Source organism: Hylobates moloch, unplaced genomic scaffold (assembly GCF_009828535.3).
Source record: "Hylobates moloch isolate HMO894 unplaced genomic scaffold, HMol_V3 SCAFFOLD_8, whole genome shotgun sequence".
Lineage (NCBI taxonomy): Eukaryota > Metazoa > Chordata > Mammalia > Primates > Hylobatidae > Hylobates > Hylobates moloch.
The window spans coordinates 90,187,893-90,205,918 of NW_026652283.1; the positions used below are offsets into that span (position 1 = coordinate 90,187,893).

The 18,026-nt window shown below is 50.0% G+C and overlaps 1 protein-coding gene across 6 annotated transcripts in view; it reads right to left on the reverse strand.

The window, feature by feature from the left end:
• Positions 1 to 640: 640 nt before the first annotated feature.
• The window catches only part of TTC21A (tetratricopeptide repeat domain 21A), a 31,285-nt gene continuing 13,899 nt past the window's right edge, over positions 641 to 18,026 (reverse strand). For 2 of the 6 annotated variants that reach the window (XM_058442006.1, XM_058442008.1), the window contains exons 10-29: positions 14,391 to 14,488; positions 14,019 to 14,219; positions 13,162 to 13,291; positions 11,114 to 11,271; positions 10,670 to 10,885; positions 10,292 to 10,530; positions 9,473 to 9,545; positions 9,267 to 9,377; positions 8,786 to 8,924; positions 8,530 to 8,633; positions 6,389 to 6,577; positions 5,305 to 5,412; positions 4,462 to 4,543; positions 3,120 to 3,270; positions 2,577 to 2,738; positions 2,250 to 2,457; positions 1,927 to 2,151; positions 1,259 to 1,379; positions 1,023 to 1,090; positions 641 to 935 (exon numbers count right to left, since the gene is read on the reverse strand). In XM_058442006.1, coding sequence (XP_058297989.1) covers positions 858 to 935; positions 1,023 to 1,090; positions 1,259 to 1,379; positions 1,927 to 2,151; positions 2,250 to 2,457; positions 2,577 to 2,738; positions 3,120 to 3,270; positions 4,462 to 4,543; positions 5,305 to 5,412; positions 6,389 to 6,577; positions 8,530 to 8,633; positions 8,786 to 8,924; positions 9,267 to 9,377; positions 9,473 to 9,545; positions 10,292 to 10,530; positions 10,670 to 10,885; positions 11,114 to 11,271; positions 13,162 to 13,291; positions 14,019 to 14,219; positions 14,391 to 14,488 — 2,861 coding nt within the window. In that variant the 3' untranslated portion in view covers positions 641 to 857. Of the gene's footprint in view, positions 936 to 1,022; positions 1,091 to 1,258; positions 1,380 to 1,926; positions 2,152 to 2,249; positions 2,458 to 2,576; positions 2,739 to 3,119; positions 3,271 to 4,461; positions 4,544 to 5,304; positions 5,413 to 6,388; positions 6,578 to 8,529; positions 8,634 to 8,785; positions 8,925 to 9,266; positions 9,378 to 9,472; positions 9,546 to 10,291; positions 10,531 to 10,669; positions 10,886 to 11,113; positions 11,272 to 13,161; positions 13,292 to 14,018; positions 14,220 to 14,390; positions 14,489 to 18,026 lie in introns of those variants that run through there. The other 4 variants (XM_058442007.1, XM_032162020.2, XM_058442010.1 and 1 more) reach the window with 4 other exon arrangements.

Below are 18,026 nucleotides of genomic sequence, written 5' to 3' on the forward strand. Positions count from 1 at the left end.
GTGCCCTCTGTCACCCTCTTGCCAGTTGCAGTTAACATTATTCATCTAAATAGGAACCACTGCATTTGCCCCCTTAGACATTAAAAGAGGTTCTGTAGGATGTTAGATGGGCAATGTCTTTTGTAAAAGTTGAAGTGGGAACTATTTTCTCTTGGAATGTATTTCCTTGTGCCAGGCGAGGGTAGTCAGGTTTGTCCCAAACTGGTAAGGACCAGAAGAAGCCAGCTGGACTTGGTGGGGAGTGGGGGTGTGGGGAGCAAGGGAAAGGGAAACAATGCATGGACAGGGTGGGACAATGGCCCGCCCTTGCACCCTGCAGGCCCTCTCACACAGGGCCTTAGCTGTGGGGGCCTTCTGCAGTTAATCCTCCTGTCTGGGCCCACTGCCCACAGCATCCTGGGCCCACCGCCAGGCAGACTCAGAGGGTAGCATGGCAGAGAGAAGTAGCTGCTTCTTTAGCTCCAGGATCCTGGAGACCAGACAGAAGAGGGGCAACCACCATTGAAAAATAGCTGAAGGGGATTCTTTTCAACCACCATTCCACTAGGAGCCCCCTCTTTGCTCCCCTCTGCCCCCTCAAAGAGTCTGGGATAAAAGCGAGGTCTGTTAGAAGGCGCCCAATGAGCCCAGCAAAAGTTAAGCCAGTTAATGTCTTTCTTCCCAGAGCAAAATTTCTTGTGCCTTAAAAACATAAAGTTAGGTCAGGTGAGACATGATTCAAAATAAACCACATACACTATAGAAATGGGGAAGAATGTGTCATTTTCTGAATCCCTTCTCCACTGACCCACTTTCTATCCCTCCACACAACTTCAGTAGGTTGATGGCTTCTACTGGTCCAGGCCCCTTGACCCCAGCTAGGGCCTCAGGGACCTTCGGGCCTTTTCCAAAATTTCCTCCCTGATCTTGGGGTAGTTGGGGTGCTCCCTGAGGACCTGGAACAGAGAGAGAATGGGTGTGCAGTATCAGGCATGGTTCCCCACCGCTACACCAGGCCCTCCCCACCAAGGCTGCTGGCTTACATCATGGCAGATTTCAATGGCCTCCACAAATTTCTTGTCCTTCAGGTAGTTGAAAGCAAGTTTGAAGCCTACCAGGGACATGGAGAGCATAGATGGTGGCACCCTGGTGACCTGAGAACCCCTCTGGTTCTCATAACAGCCAGAGTACAGGCCTTGAGTTCTGGGGTCATGGTGGGGGTCCTCCTGCCCACCTCCCTCCCACGTCCATTCACGTGCACCCTGGCTGGTTGCCTTACCAATGGCAGGGTTGGTGTGATGACTGTACTTCCAGGCCAGTTTGTAGTTGGTGACTGCATCCTTGTAGGACTGCTCCTTCTCCATGATGAAGCCCATGTACTCATAGGCCTTGTAGCAGGACTGCAGGGAAAGCCAGTTAGAGCCTCTGCAGAGCGGAAGCCCCAACTGGTTCCCTGGGCCAGGGTGGGACTAGGACCAGAACCAGAAGCAGGCAAGGGACAGAAGTGAGCTGCCATACACCAAACTGCCAAGGGACCCCAGGGGTACCCCAACCTTTGCAAGAAGCCGACGGTGTGCCCTCCTCTCAGCTACCCCAGACACTGGTGTAACCCCTTTCCCTGCAGCCCTCCTGTTCCGCCACTCCCATTCCTGGCCTGCTCTGACCTGTTCCCTCCAGCTTGGAACCCATGAACCTTTCCCATCTCTGTCATTTAGTGTTCCCTCCTCTGGACATGACACGACCCCTGTGCACCTCCTCTCACCTGGTCCATCGCCCTTGATCCTCATTCCTATTCTGGTCTGTCACCCATGTGCCCCCCTCAGCCTGCCTCTTCCCGACTAGTTCTTATTCTATATGGCCTCTACCTGCAAAGCCTGCTTCACCTTCCTGGAATGCCTAGAACCCTTTCTGCCATCCCGCAGCCCTAGTGTGTGTGTGGCTCCTTGCCTTGTTGTACTGCACACAGCGCCGCAGCAGTTCTAAGGCGAGATCGAACTTGCTGCCCTGGCAGTAAATGTCGGCCAGCAGGAGCCAGCTCTTCTCCAGGTCCTCAGCCTCACTCAGCACCCAGGGGGTCTTGGCCAGGCGCTTCAACTGCATACGCGCCTTGGGGATCTGCTTCAGGAACACGTAGGCTTGTGCCAAGGCCAGCAGGGCAGGGACACTGTCCTTCTGCACACCAGGTGGGAAGTGGACGTCAGCACGCGTTGGCTGCCTGGTCTTCTCAGCCCTGCCACCTGCCCATGCCTGCCAGTCCCCACCCGCCACACCTCAGCCTGCGCTATCTGGATGAAGCTGCCCAGCGCAGCCTCCACGTTAGCCTTCTCCCTGGTGGCCAGCCGGCAGAGGCCCTGCAGCAGCCGCAGCTGGGTCTGGCTGGAGTGTGAATGTGGGTAAAACTCACGCAGCAGTTTCTCGGCAGTGCTCACGCCCTGCTGCTCCAACTCCTTCTTCTCCATGTAGCTGCAGGTGTTAGACCTGGGTATCAGACACAGGCCGGTGGCCTGCCTGTGTGGCCCTCACCTGGCTTCAACCCAGAGGCTGCAGGCTTTCCGTAACTTCCCCAGGGTTCCACCCCTGCCTCCATGGGCCCTTACTTGCTCTCAGCCCCCTGGTTCTCAAAAGCCTCTCCGCCCACAACCTCGTTGTCTGGATTCAGACAGATCTGCACCATGTGGTAGATGGCGCTCTGGCCCCAAGTGCTGTCCTTGCGTGCCTTGTTCAGGAACTTTAAGGCTTCGTTGGGCTGCCCTATGTGCCTGTGGTGGAGAAAACATTAAGAATCAGTGAGGGAAACTAAGGCCCAGTCAGGGCAGGGATATACAAGGGCCACTTTGCGAGTCTGCACAAAGCAGAGGCTGGATCGCTGGTTTCCCAGCTCCCCTGGAGGAGATGTGGGCGTCGGACCTGGGTGTTGGATGCAGGCTGGTGGCCTGCCCAAGTGGCCCTCACCTGGCCTCCATCCAGAGGCTGCAGGCTCTCCCAGGGTTCCACCCCTGCCCCCGTGGGCCCTTACTTGCTGGGCCCGGGTGTCCTGGAGGCAGAATTTCTGCTCCCTTTGTGCAGAGCAAGGGCCTAGCCTATCTGCCAGTAGGGCTTCCTGCACAGAGCTGCCCCTCAACACACCACACCCAACTCACCAGCAGTAGATACCTCTGCAGTACTTGAACCCTGGTTCCAAAGGCACCCGGCTAGACACCTTGTTGGCCAATTCAAAGAGGGCAGGAATGTCTTCAAGTTTACCACTTCTTCTTAGCAGATCGATTAATTTATTCAATACCAAAAAATTGTCTAAAATAAGAGACAGAAACCTCCAGGCTGAAATGCCCAGTAGCTGTATCAGATGAGGATGCTGGGGCCCTAGGAGGAGCCAAGAGATACTGCCCATCTGGGCTGAGCAGGGACATTCCAACAGCTCCAGAGTCTCCACTGGTCTCCAGGGTAGAGTAAAGAATAATACTAATGCTTAAAAATAGTAAAGAATAGCAGCTAACACTTACATAGCACTTATATTGTACCTGGTATTAAGTGCTTTACCTATATATTAACTGCAAGATTAGGTAGGTACCTAATCTTTTTTTTTTTTTTTTTTTTTTTTTGAGACGGAGTCTTGCCCTGTCACCCAGGCTAGAGTGCAGTGGCGTGATCTCGGCTCACTGCAAGCTCTGCCTCCTGGGCTCACGCCATTTTCCTGCCTCAGCCCACCCCTGAGTAGCTGGGACTACAGGCGCCCGCCACCACGCTCGGCTAATTTTTTTGTATTTTTAGTAGAGACAGGGTTTCACTGTGTAGCCAGGATGGTCTCGATCCCCTGACCTTGTGATCTGCCCACCTCGGCCTCCCAAAGTGCTAGGATTACAGGCGTGAGCCACCATGCCCAGCCTAGGTAGGTACTCTTATTGTGTCTGTTTTACAGATGAGGACACTGAGACATGGAGAAATAATTTGCTGAAAGTTGCACAACCAGTAAGTGGTAGACCAGGACTCAGACCCAGGCAGCCTGGCCCCAGGACCCATACTCCTAACCGTGGTGACCTCCTGGGCCTATGGGCACACTGCCATGGGCCTGCCAGGGCTCCAACCTGAGCCTCAGGTCTGGCCCCTTTCCCCAGCAAGAAGGGGTGGTTTTATGCTGCAGTGAATGGGAATGAAGCTATACAACAGGGGAGAATTTCTAGTCCCTCCAAGTGGCTGTGATCTCAAAAGGGGACTGTGTCAAGCCCCACTGGCCGTGATTTGGGGACAGACATGCTGTCCTGGGTCCAGTGCCAAGTCCTTGAGACCAGGAACTGGCCCCTTGGACTCGGGAAGGGCCGGCACGTTCCATTGGGTCTTTATCAGTTTCCTGCTTCTCTGGAACAATCAGGGAGGAAGGGGCTTCCTCTGCCCAGTCAGGAAGGAGGGAGAGGTCCCACCCTTCTCTGGGAGAGCAGCCCTTGCTCAGTGGGAACTGGTACAGGCAGTCTCCATGGGCAGAATTACCTGGCGCTTTCTCCAAGACTTGGTGGTAAAGATTGATGGCCGCTTCATGTTTCTGTTTTCTAAACATCAGGTCAGCCATCAACTATCAGAAAACACACAAAGCTCCAGATTTCCCAACAGTGGCAGCTTGCATGGGTGTAGGGGGAGGTGGGGGGTATGGGGGTGATGGTGGTAAGAAGGGAAGGTAGAAAAGGACTTGCAAGGCAGCCTCCCTAGGCCTTGTGAGAAGCTGCCACAGGAGAAGTCAGGGTTTCTCAGGCCCCCACCCAGAAGGTGAGGACTTCCCAAGGTGGGGGGCAAGAAGAGTTGGGTTGAGGATGTACATGGGAAGGTAAGACCAGTGGTAGAGACCAGTGGGGCTTTTTGACAGCCTACAGGGGAAGCTTCTCCACCCATTCTGAGAACTGCCAAGCAATAGAGGTAGGGATGAGGACCCCTCGTTGCTCTGCAAGGGGTCAGCTTCTGCTCCTGGGCCAGCCCTAGAGGAGGTCTGGATGATAGGGAAGACAGAGGCAGGACCGAGGAGGGCTTTTCCTGAAGCCCCAGGAACCTGTCCCACCCTTGCCTTCACCTACAGTGGATGTGCTTTCCCCTGGGGTGAATCAACCTCACCCCACCTTAGACTGGCCCAGGAGACTGATGCTGCCCACTGCCAGCCAGCCTACCCCTTCCGGCTAAAGGGCAGAGTAGGTGCAGCACTGAGTCCTCTCAGCCTGACAGCTCCTCAGAGGTGTGTCAGTGAGGCATCTGAGGTTATGGGGCTAGGAAGTAGCCTGCATCTGGTCACAGGGACCCTGGGAAGGGAGGAAGGGAGGGAGGGAGTGGGTGCTGGGGGCTTCCTACCACAGAAGCGGTCTCATGGTTCTGCTCAGTCTGCAGGATGGCACAGTGCTGCTCACACAGGTCCGGGTGACCCTGGAGCAGGTAGAGCTGCGCCAGCTCCAGCATCACCTGGGACAAGGCCGGATATAATAAACTAACTAATAAACACCATGGGAAACTCCTGGGATCGTCCTTGACAGCTCTTTCCCTCACACCCCACTTCTATCAGCTCTGCCTTCAAAATATCTCTCGAATTCCCCAAGTGAACGTCCTGGCCTTCCCCTTCTCCCACCCAGTTCTCCAGTCAACCCTGTGTCTTACTAACCTCTGAAAGTTGGGTCAAGCTAACACATACTCATCCTTCAGCTTCAACTCTGGCCTCACTGCTCTGAGAGCCCTCTGTGCCCCAGACTCTGGGGCAGGTACCATTCCTCCAAGTGGTGCCCTGCATCCCCATGCAGGCATGTATTGCATGGCATTAGCGCTGCCTGTGCTCTTGTCTACATGCCCTTGCCCAAGGGTAATCTGTGGGCAGTGACCAAGCTTTGCCCCACTATGTCTCCAGAGCCGGGCACAGTACTTGGCACATATTAGATGAGGTATCTGTTAAATGAGTTGAGTATTAAATGAATGAATGGATCTGTCACTAAGCTCTTCATTTACTGTGTCAGCATGAACTCCAACTATGGTTCCCTTATCTGGAGCCACACCTCCCTCACAACTCTAGGCCCTCTTGGAAGCTCAGCCTGCACTTCATGCCCAAAGTGCCCTGGCAGCTGCAACCCTCATCATCTCCCCACCTCCAAGGGGGACTTGAAAATGTCAGACTAACGTGACTTTCAGCAATGTCTTCCCTACTACACCCTTCACATTTGGCTATCCAAGGTGAGCCTTGCTCCAAGGGCTGCAGCAGGTGAGGCCCCAGGTCAGTAGGAGCAGGTACCTTACCCCAGAGGCCACTGCTAGCTGGCCTCCCATGCCCATCATATCTGTGACTCCTCAGGGAAGAATGGAGAAGGAACTGGTCCCTGTACCTGGTCAGGGAGCTCAGCAAGTCATTGTGCCCTGAGGGAGAAAGCAGCCTCTTGCTTTGAGGGCCACTCACCTTATTGTCAGTGGGCAAGTAGGAGAAGACATCCTTATAAGACTGTACTGCCTTGTCATACTCTTTCTCTGCCAGGTAGTGCTCTGCAAACTGGATGCAGATAGAGGCTGCCAGTTGCTTCTGGGAGGGGATCATTTCTGGTTGCTCCAGTGGAACTCGCTTCAGTATCCGAGACTGGAGGTCCAAGGCCTTGAGAAACCAATCAAGCCAGGATCAGAAACTCAGAGCCTGACATACCAGTTCACAGAAAGTCCTAAGTTCATAACTCAGAGCCAGAAGTATGAAAAATGACATCTTAAGTGCCCTTGGGCAAGTTTGGGTCACTCTGAATAGGCAAAGCCACTGGCTGAGTACACATGAGGCAAGCTGGCACTGCCTCTGGGGGCAGGAGCAGAAGCAAAGGACTCAAACAAAACACGCTTTTGTACTTAGCCCGTTTACCTGCTTCCATCACACCTTGAGGTTCTATGTCTAATTCACTTCACTGCACTACAGGCTAGAACTAGCACACAGTAGGTGCCCAAGGGACACAGTAGACTGTTCTGTTCTGTATGCCTCCCTGCTGGGAATTTGAGGAAGCACCCACAAATATTCACCACACTAATGATCAGGTGAGTAAGCAGAGAACATCAGGGCAAGAGGAAATGATGATGCCAGGGTTAAGCTGTAGGACGTGGGTAGGAATCAGCGCTTGGCTCCCCGAGGGCCAAAAAGAGGAATGGGAGTCCAGTGGTAATCAAAGGGACAAATCATCTCAAACAGTCAGAGAGTGGGCCCTCCCTCCAGAACCACAGAGCATACTCCAGGAACAAGTTTGAGACCACACCCCTGGGGGAAAAAAGTGAGGAAGATGTGACAGGAATGGCCGGGGGCTCTCGGATCGGGGCAGCCCAGTGTGCAAAGAGCACGGGTTGGGACAGGCCAGACCTGGCTGAGATCTCAGCTCCACCACTTGCTGGTACAGTCATGTGCTGCATAACATTTCAGTCAATGACAGACCACATATACGATGCTGGTCCCTTAAGATTATAATACTGTATTTTTACTGTACATTTCCTATGTTTAGCTGTGTTTAAATACACAAATATTTACCATGATGCTACAATTGCCTACAGTATTCAGTAGAGTAACATGCTGTGCAGGTTTATAGACTCAGAGCAATAGGCTACACCAGATAGCCTAGGTGTGAAGTCAGCTATACCGTCTGGGTGTGTGGAAGTACATTCTATGATGTTGACACAACAAAATCATATCCCTGCTGATAAGCAACATATAACGTTGCTATGGTTTGAACGTGCCCCCCAAATGTCATGTGCTTTCCTAGAAACTTAATCCCCAATGTGGCAGTATTGAAAGTTAGGGCCTTTGAGAGGTGATTGGATCATGAAGGATCTGCCCTCATAAATGGGTTAAACCACACATGGATGAATGGATTAATGGGTTATCATGGGAGTGGAACTGGTAGCTTTATTAGAAGAGGATGAGAGACTGGAGCAAGCATGTTAGCATGCTCGGCGCCCCCCGCCCACCATGTGATGCCCTGCACTGCACTCTTTAGAGAGTTCCCCTTCCCCTGAGCAGGAAGGATCTCACCAGATGTGGCTACTCCACCTTGGACTTCTCAGCCTCTAGAACTGTAGGAAATGTATGAATTACCCAGTTTCAAGTATTCTGGTATACACCAACAGAATACAGACTAACACAACTGAACCCAACTTTGGGCACATTTCTCAACCTCCTAGAGACTTATCTGTTACATGGGAATGTCACAATGCTTATTACAAAGGGCTACTGTGATCATTCAATAAGAAAGCAAAAACCCTACAGAACCTAGCACAGAGCTTTCAATGCATGGGAGCTATTGTCATTGCCATCTTTATTATCTCTATCACCCTTGAGGACAAAGGCACTGTCTTACTTCTTGCCTTCCCCAGCCCACCCCAGCTCAGAGCACATTAGTGTACCATCACTGAATGAACCAGGATGGGAAAATAAGTGAAGGTGGATGTCAGAGGTGTAACCTAGGTCTTTTTTTAAGGAAGAGGTCTGGGGCTTTCCAGACCTGGAGCTCTCTCCTTCCTCCTCCTTCAGTCCCCATCAGCAGATGGCAGATAAAGAGCTTGAGTCCACTTGTCAATTACCTTGTTCAAAGTTTCTATCACAGCTTCTTTTTTACGGCTCTTGTAAACCTTTGCCAGCAAAAGCAGGCACTTAACATCATTCATCATGGATGGGATGTCTTGGACTGTTAAATGGAAACTCAAATTAGTGTTAGTTCACTGGCTCCTGGGAAGCTGTGTTGGTGGGGAGGGCTGGGTTCAGGACTTCAGCTAATGGGGAATGGGGGAGGAGTATGTCTGCTCCAAATGCTAAAAATGGGTTACAATGCTGCCTCACCAATGTCATGTTCCAGTGCCTGTTTCAAAACTTTTTCTGCTTTATTGACCTTCTTTAACTTCAGGAGCAGTTCACCCAGATCGTAGCACAGAAAGTCCTGTCCATTAATCTTCTGGGCAGCCTCATAATACTCAATTGCCTTAGTGCAAATAATAAATATTAGCCTCTGGCCTGGTTCTGCCCTTCAGTGCCCAACACCATGTTCCCCTCAGTAGCCATCACACCAGTGTGCCCCTCCAGAACATAGCCTAAGGTGAGAAGGCACTCCTCCCAGCTGGCACAGGGTATAACCCTCAGCTTAAGCAGGTGTGGTCAGCGGCAGAGAGTTGCTGAGTTCTCCCCTTGGCACCCCATTCAGCAAGGAGCTAAGTGAAAACTCAGCCACTCTCCTCCCATCCAGAGCTCCCCAGTCATGTACCGTCCTCCACCTTCCCTGCTGGGCTGGCCCTCCCTGCCCCTTCACACCCCAGCCCAGCCTGACCTCAGTATACTGGTGGGCCTTCACATAAGCTTGCCCAATTCTGCTGGCCAGGGAGGCGTCATGTGGGTTCTGTCTATAGGCCTCGTCATAGACCTCCAGGGCCTTCTCGGGCTGGTGGGGAAAGTATCTTTGGGTCTTCCTCTTCTCTCCCACTGGAGAAGGGAGACTGGGGGCCACCTGGCAAGGCTGTGAGGCCTCTCACTTACCTCCAGAATGCTCATTAAAGCATCGCCCAGTAGCAGGTTGGTGTGGGGGCCAGGCAGATGTTCACAGAGCTCACTGCAAGCAAGAGTAACCAAAAGCTTATCCTGGGCTCGCACACACCTCATGTTCCTGAAATCATCTCCTTCACTTCCTTCCCACTGATTCTGGCTGACATTCATTCATTCATCAATCAATACTTATAGAAAGTCCACTGTGCATGAGGCACTGTGCTAGCTACCTGAGTCAGGCTCTCCACATCCATCTCTGTAGTTAGGCCATGGCCAGGCCCTCTACCTGTTCCTCTCACTCTACACGCTATCCCTCCAGATCCCTCTCCATGAGGCAGCCACGTCACTCTTTCTAAAACTCCAATCTGGCCGTGCCTCCATACTGTTCACTGGTTTCCCACTGCTGGATAGCCTTCCCTACTCCCTCAGCAACCCCACCTCCCACTTTAAATTGCTTAGATGCAGCTCTGCCAGAAGAAAGGGATGAGGAAGGCGCCTTGGAGGTCCCAATGCAAAATCATACAGAGACAGCAGCTTGGAACTTCAGTGTGTCTGCTCTGAGAACCAGGCCTACAGTCTCCCACCAGTATGTGCAAGCAGGTGAAGCGGGGGCAAGAAGGGCTCAGGGCCAATTCAATTCTGTATCGTCATCCATGAACAGGGCTTACTGACCATGGAAAATTCCATACATTCATCAACTACACTCCAAGGACACATTCTGGAGACCCAGGTTGAAGAAATACCATCTGAAGGAAACACTCCCTAAGATACCATCGGAGAAGAAGCTGTCATTGTGCTGCCTGTGGGGCTTACCGGTAGCATCTGATGTAGAGGCACCTGTCTCTGAGGGTCTGCAGGTAGATGTTGGCCATCTTCTCTCTGGCTTCCATATAGCAGGACTGCTTGGGCGAGATGTTCCTTAGCATTTTCAGCGCCACGTCCACATTGCCCTTGCTCAGGACCAAGTCCACGTTGGCAATGGTGATGCGGTTCTCTTCCGGTGTGCCGCCGAACTCATAGATGGTGTCCTGCATGACCTTGGTGGCCTCATGCTAAAACATGGGAATCAAACACACCCTTCACTTGATGCACAAGTAAACAGTGGGTGGAATCAAAGAACCTGGTTCCTGGGCCTACCCTGAGCCTCCAGTGTGCCCCAGTCCCCAGGGAAGAGAGCACGGCATTTCTTACTAGCTCCCCATTCAGCCGGAGGGCCTCCACCAGTTCCAGTAAGATGGATACCCGCTGGCTGGGCTGCACAGAGGGCCCGAGGAACTTCCTGCCTTCTTCCTTCTTCAGAGCTGGCAATTTGATGACCATTTTCAGTGTTTTTATGGCCTCTGGATAGTCTCCAGCCTTGCTGAGGGCCCTGGCCTTGATGAGGTGGTAGAGGGGGTGATCTCGGACCTAGGAGGAGCACAGCAGAGTGTGGGGCTCCAGTTCACTGCTGCTACTGCGGCTGCTCACAGCAGCCAGGTCAGAGAAAGCCTCAGGAGCCCACTGAGCCTACCCCTGCCTTTGGACCAGCAGAAAGATCTGTGGGACACAGCTAGCCCCTGGGGCTACTCTCAGAAGGCAAACAGGGGCCACAGCTAGCTGGGCTTTGGGATGCTGAGAGGATGACAGGGCACCCACCTGGAAGTTGTGGCTGACACCCAGCTCTAAGCAGTGGAAGCACATGCCAAAGTTGCCCTGAGCCAAGTAGATCTGACACATGAGGAGATGGGCATCCACGGAGGCGGGGTCCAGCTCCAGGCAACGCTGCAGGATGCTCTGGGCATTCTCTAGCTCTCCTAGAAATAATATACAAACCTCTACATGCAGGGTTCACAATGGGCTCCTAAGATCTGATATGCAAGGGCAGAATCAATTTTACGTGTCCTGTTCCCCAGAAATATACAAAGTTGAGTATTTTAGCCAGTTTTGTTCTGCTTCACTCAGGGGTCCATTTCTAAAATTAAGACTACACAGTTGTTTCCTTGACTCAGACAAAAGACAGGAAACTCAAACCTCAGTGCAACACCCTTCTTGTCTCTGTAACCCTCAGGGAGATAGCTAAGTCACTTCACTGCTCCATCCAGAAGCTCAGGGGAACACATTAAGTCTCAATTCCCACACCTAAGAGCAAACAAAACCTAGTAGTAACAGCAAATGTAATAGTTACAATTTAAGAAGCTCCTGCTCTATGTTCAATACTTGCAAAACACTTTAGAAAGTCTGATTTATTACTTGCCCAGCCCTGCAAGGTTGGTGCTATTGTTCTTGTTTTTTCAGATGTGGAACCTGGAGCTCCAGTGATATAAGCCACTTGGCTTGGGAGGGACAAAGTTGGCATTTACGTCCAGGCCTATTGGGTTCCTGAGCTTCAGCTCTGAACCCCCTGGGACTTGAAGGCTGAGGTGCCTCCCTGCAGATAGGCTGGTACTTACAGGGTGGTAGCAGCAGCCTAGGGGTTGGGTGTGATAAGTTGGTAAGGGCACTCTCTTCCCTTGCAGTCAGGTCTCTCAACAACTCCTACTTGGGATCCATAACCTGGTGGGTAGGGAGCACCTGCTTCTGGGTCCCAAGCTCCCTGCTCCTTTTTATGTGCTGTGGAAATGTGAAGAGGTCACCATGGCAACCTACGCAGCTGGAGACCTTGCTTTGGGCCCCAAATCTGCTGGCAGATGCCGGCACCCAGGGGAAGTTCTCTCACCCTGGCCTTGTATCCAGGATACCTTGAAGCTGTGGGGAAACCTGGCACCCAAATGAACATAGGGAGGACCAAGGATGAAGACAGGAAAGCTCTCAGCAGGAGTGCAACCCACACGATGCAATGCCAGAAGACAGACAAATGGCCACAGTATTCTGATCTCTTTGGACACCCCCAGAACACCACAGATCAGCCTGGTTTCCATGCAGGCAGGATTGGGTGAGAGGCCACAGGGAGACAGTACTTCAGGGGAGGGCTCTGCATCAGAGAGGACAATAGAGCACCCATGGAAGAGTTTCCCTCTCCTTCCCTTTCTCTCCAGGGTCTGGGCCTTGAGAAGGGAGAAGGTGAAAGGGGCCCTGGAGGCTCTGAAGGCTTCATGGTATGGGGTTCTCACTTCTCCACAAGGCCTTTCTGGATACCTTTTCAAACTGCAACCCTGCCACCCCTGCATCACTACCCTGTTTCAGCTTCTTCCATAGCATTACCATGTTCTAGCAAAAAAATACGATGTGCTCCCTCATGGAGCTTGCATTGAGTTGTCAATTTCCCCTTACTGGATGCAAGCTCCGTGAGGGAATTTTTGCCTATTTTTGGTACTACTGTATCTCAGAAGAAGTTCAATAACTATTACCAGCACAGATCAAATGAGTAAATCCACAAAGGCCTAGGTGGGAGAGACCCCTGCTGGTGAGAGGTCAGGAAGCTTACTAGGGGATGGAGGCTGGGAGTGGGCAGGCCTGTAGGATTATGTGCCTGTGTGTGTGTGCGCGTGTGTGCGTATGTGTGTGTGTGTGTGTGGGGGGGGGGTACCCCAGGCAAGGAGCATGCATGTGTGTGCGTGCATAGTACCCCAGGCAAGGAGTGTGTGTGTGTGTGTGTGTGTGTGTGTGTGTGTGTGTATGTAGTATCCTAGGCAAGGAGCCTGCGGACACAAAGCTCCATCAGGTGTTTGCAAGGCCCCACCTGGCTGTCAGGACCCCCCGCTCACCTGAGTAATACCTGACCTGAGCCATCAAATACAGGGGGTCGATCAGAGCTGGTGCTGCTTTGACTACAGGATTCAAGATCACGGCGACTTGTTTAAGAAGTGGAGACACGATCTGGCCTGGTAACCTGGGCTGTGGGAACATGGCAGTGGAGGTGGGAGTAGGTTTGCCCTTTTCTAAGAGAGACTCCTGGAGCTCCCAGAAAATGCTCTCAGTGAAGGAATTTTGCTTCATTCCACACTTATTTATTATCCTCTGTATCATCTAGTGCTTAGAGCATGAGCTCCAGACTATGGAACTTTGTTTTGTTCACTGTTGTGTCCCCAGTACTGAGAATGGTATCTGGCACGTAGTAATGCACTCAATAAATATTTGCTGAATGACTCATTACAAGGCACTGGGGGGATATTAAGGTGTATAAAAATATGATCCTTGGTCACAAAGAATCCTGACTGGCTGGAAGAGCAGGACAAACAAGTAAAGACTAACATACTTCTTAGGGGGCTTCTGTGGAAAAGGAAGCCAAGTTCTTGTCTCGGATAAAGGCAGGGCCATGGGCCGGTGCCCTGTTCTTCCAAGTGTGGTCCCTAGACAAGCAGCATCCATATCACTTGGGAGCCTGTTAGAGATGCAGGGTTTTAGACCCCCCTATAGAGTCAGAATCTATACTGGAACAACCTCCCAGGTGACCTGTGTGCTGTATGTTCAAGTTTAAAGAGCACTGGGCTCCCCAGCTGCCCAAGGTTCATCCCATCCTTACTTGTGACTGGCCAAGTAAGGTCCTTGCCTCTGTCCTTCAGGTGGGCACCATCCAAACCGGTACTCCAGACCCCACCATGAAGATAGGCCTTCCCCTAACCTGCTTGGGGCAGAAGAGCAAGTACTCCTTAGCAATGCAGACCAGGAAGTAGGGGTCCAGCTTTTCAAAGTACTCAGAGCCAAGAGGGATGCCTTGCATGCTGGAGAAGTGAAGCTCTGCTGCCTCCTTCAGGAGTGCTGTGGTCTCTTGCTCCCCCTTGTGCTTCTTGGACATCAGGAGGGCTTGGAGGAAAAGTAGCATCTGTGGAAGAGAGGACCGAGTCTCAGTGCCAATGTCAGCCTGAGCAGAGTTGGTAGGCAAGGGCAAAGTGAAGGTCCAGGCCACCTTGCATGCTTTCTATTGGAAACTGGGGGTGGGAGGACAGCAGAGGACATCATCCTGGAGCAACCCATGCTCCCAGGGAGCTCTGACCTCAGACTTCCCAAGGGACTTCTGCACCTCCTTCAGGAATTCCAGCTGGTACTCAGCTTCCTCCAGGTGGCCTTCTAAGATATGACACAAGATGATCCCTGTAAATTGGACAAAACAATGAAGAGCAGCTAACACTGAAGCACAGCCAGCAGCCCATCAGGTCAAGGAGCATGGATAAGACAGTGGAAGGAAGATGTCTCAGCATAAGGGATCCTTTCCAAAATTTCTACAAACTTAAAGAGAAATACATGCTCGTGCTCAAGAATTCAAACCCTAAGGCAATGCAGAAAAACATTCCTAGCTCATGTTCTGGCTTTAACAATGTCTCTCCCTAGAGATAACCACTAGGAACAATTTGAGGTATAATATGTTACTACTATATAGACACCTCAGGCGTATATATGTACACATGAGCATACCAATGGGTTTAAAAACACACACATACACAAAGGGAATCAAATTTCACATACACCATTCTACAATCTGCTTTTTTTTTTTTTTTTTTTTTTTTGAGACGTAGTTTCGCTCTTTTGCCCAGGCTGGAGTGAAGTGGCACGATCTCAGCTCACTGCAACCTCCGCCCCTCAGGTTCAGGCAATTCTCCTGCCTCAGTCTCCTGAGTAGTTGGGATTACAGGCATGGCCACCACGCCTGGCTAATTTTTGTATTTTTAGTAGAAACAGGGTTTTGCCATGTTGGCCAGGCTGGTCTCTAACTCCTGACCTCAGGTGATCCACTCACCTCAGCCTCCCAAAGTGCTAGGATTACAGGCATGAGCCACTGCGCCCGGCCACAGTCTGCTTTTTAAAATTTGTATATGATAGTCATATTTTCCCATCTCTTCATACAAATCTACCCCATTCTCTTTGATAACAACACAATATTTTACCGTGGATGTAACAATTTATTACCCTACTATTTATTTAACTATTGCCCTACTGAAGGACATCTAATTTCACATTTACTTTATTTTTGGTATTTAAATACTACAATGCTATGATGAACATTTACATATATTCAAATTCCTGAGGGAGAGCTGATGAGTCATAGAGCACATATATTTAAAATGCTGACAGATAAGGTCAACTTGCCCTCAAAGATACTTGAACTTATATTACTATTAAGAATTTAAAATATCCTTTCTTCATAACCTCAAACATGCTGTAGTTTTTGCCAGTCTGAAATATGAAAAGTAACTAGTTTTCATCAACACCTTTTTTAACTATTAGAGAGAATGAACACCTGTTCATATTTCCAATATAGCCTTTTCCTTTCTACTGTGAATATTCTGTTCACAGCCTGCCTGGTTTTTTTGGTGGGGGTGATTTTTTTTTCTCTTTATGTTTTATTAACCCTTTGTTGCAAGTGTTTTCTATTAGTTTGCCATTTATCCTTTAACTATTTTTACAGTACCTTGTCATGTAGTAATTTTCAACTTTTATGTAGTCAAATAGGTAAAATATTTTCCTTTGCAGCTTCTATTTTTTTTTTTTTCCATGTAGAGCCACAAAGCCAAACTTTGCAGCTTCAAAGTTTGGAGTTAGGCTTAGAATCCCCAGGGAAACCCATGTTTCATTTAATTTTTATGTTTAATACTTAATTCATCTGAAATTTAAGTATGGTATAAGATGAGAACTTACCTTTTTTTCTTTTTCATAATGGATAGAAGGGTATCCAACTAGGAGTTAGTGAACAACATATCAGTTTGAAATAAGGCCTGTTACATCCCATTTATCTATGTGCTTATCCCAGTCAGTGCTGGCCTCAAAGGGACTTAATTACTGTGGTTTTGTGATATGTTTTGATGTTGGGAGGACAACTCTCATCTGTTTGAAGCAAGCTATTCTACTTCCACAGGTATTTCTTCACTACTTTGGTATATCTATTCTTGACTGTCTTCCTAATTACCATCTTAGTTTTCAGTTATATCCATCCCACTATTTGGCCCATCTATGAAATTTTTTACCTTACAATAATATTTTTGATTTTTGGCAACTCTTTTTTGTTCCTGTACCTTTTTCATTGTAGCATGTTCTTTACTTATTGACATAATAGCCTCTCCAAACACTGAAGGTGTTTTGGGAGGAAAAGTCTTTTCTGTACTAGCCTTAACTCTGCTCCTCAGAGGGCTACTGCTTTGCATGTTCCACTCGGCCAATCTTTCACACTGCTAGCAGATTTATAAAGGAAGGACAGCAACTAGGCACATTTTACACACTGTTAAGGTCACTGATTTTGCCAGACTGGGCAGAAAATATGGTGACTCCAGGACATACGAGAGGGCTTGGCTTGGACTGGGAGAGTGGGACAGACATCCTGACCAGTGGACTTTCCTCTGGCTAACCACTGGGACTCTCCTCTTGAAGGAGGAAGTAGGGAAGGACTCAACCTGGTGGAAGAACATTCTAGGGAATTTTGCTTTTGTGCTGAGCAGCCAAGTCCTTTTGTCCTTCATGTCCCTGGTTACAGTGGGAAATCATCCAGAGCACTGCTCCTCTCCCTCCTGCCCCAACGCCCAATACACATATCCTGGATTCTAGCCTCTGGCCGGGACATGGTTCCAATAATCCTCCTATTATCGCTCTCACTGCCCCATGGCATGCTTTCACACTCAGCCTCTGGTGACCCTGAGCTCGTGTTTTTTAGTTTTTCTTTTTCCTGGAACTCTTTGGGGAAAGCTGGTCTACTAAATTCTTTAGCTAACCCATCTCTGCCTATGTTTGCTTATGGGTTTCTAGATCTGCTTGGAATTCCCATGTATTTGACACCATTTGCCTTCCATCTTCTAGAAATGTGAAATTCTTCAAAGTTTCTGGTCCACGCTGCTATGTACTTTTTTTGGGGGGGTGGAGTCTCACTCTGTGGCCCAGGCTGGAGTGCAGTGGTATCATCTCGGCTCATATCAACCTCCATCTCCCTGGTTCAAGTGATTCTCTGGCCTCAGCATCCCGAATAGCTGGGATTACAGGTGTCCTCCACAACACCTGGCTAATTTTTTGTGTTTTTAGTAGAGATGGGGTTTCACCATGTTGGCCAGGCTGGTCTCGAATTCCTGACCTCAAATGACCTGCCCATCTCGGCCTCCCAAAGTGTTAGGATTACAGGTGTGAGCCATCACACCTGGCTCATTACCTTTTAAAGATATCTTTCATTATTTTCATGGGATTTGGGGACAGAGGGAAAGCATGGATCTGAGGGGGTCAGCCTGACATGTTGAACCAGAAGTCAAGATAAACTACTCTGATAACTGTGCTATGCAGATGAGGAGCCTGGAGTTTAGAAAGGAGAAGTGACTTGGCCCCAAACACACAGCCCCTCAGAGCCAGGGCAAGAGTCGGCCTGCCTTGAGCACTGGACCACACAACTTCCTCAACCCAAACCAAACACTGCCGTTTCAGAATTCACCACAGACCATGGAGTAGGGGGCTTTAAAAAATGTGTAAAATGGAAATGGCACTATAGAAAGTTCATTTGGCATTTATAGAAAGGATTTTTAAAGTCACCTGGACAGACAGGGAAATATATAATTCTCAGAGCTACTCTTTCTGGTGGTTTTTCAGCTCAGAGCCCTGAAGGAGGGTCTACAGAGGTGAATCTAGAGGCTCTGCATGTGGGGACTGGTGGTGAGTAGAACTG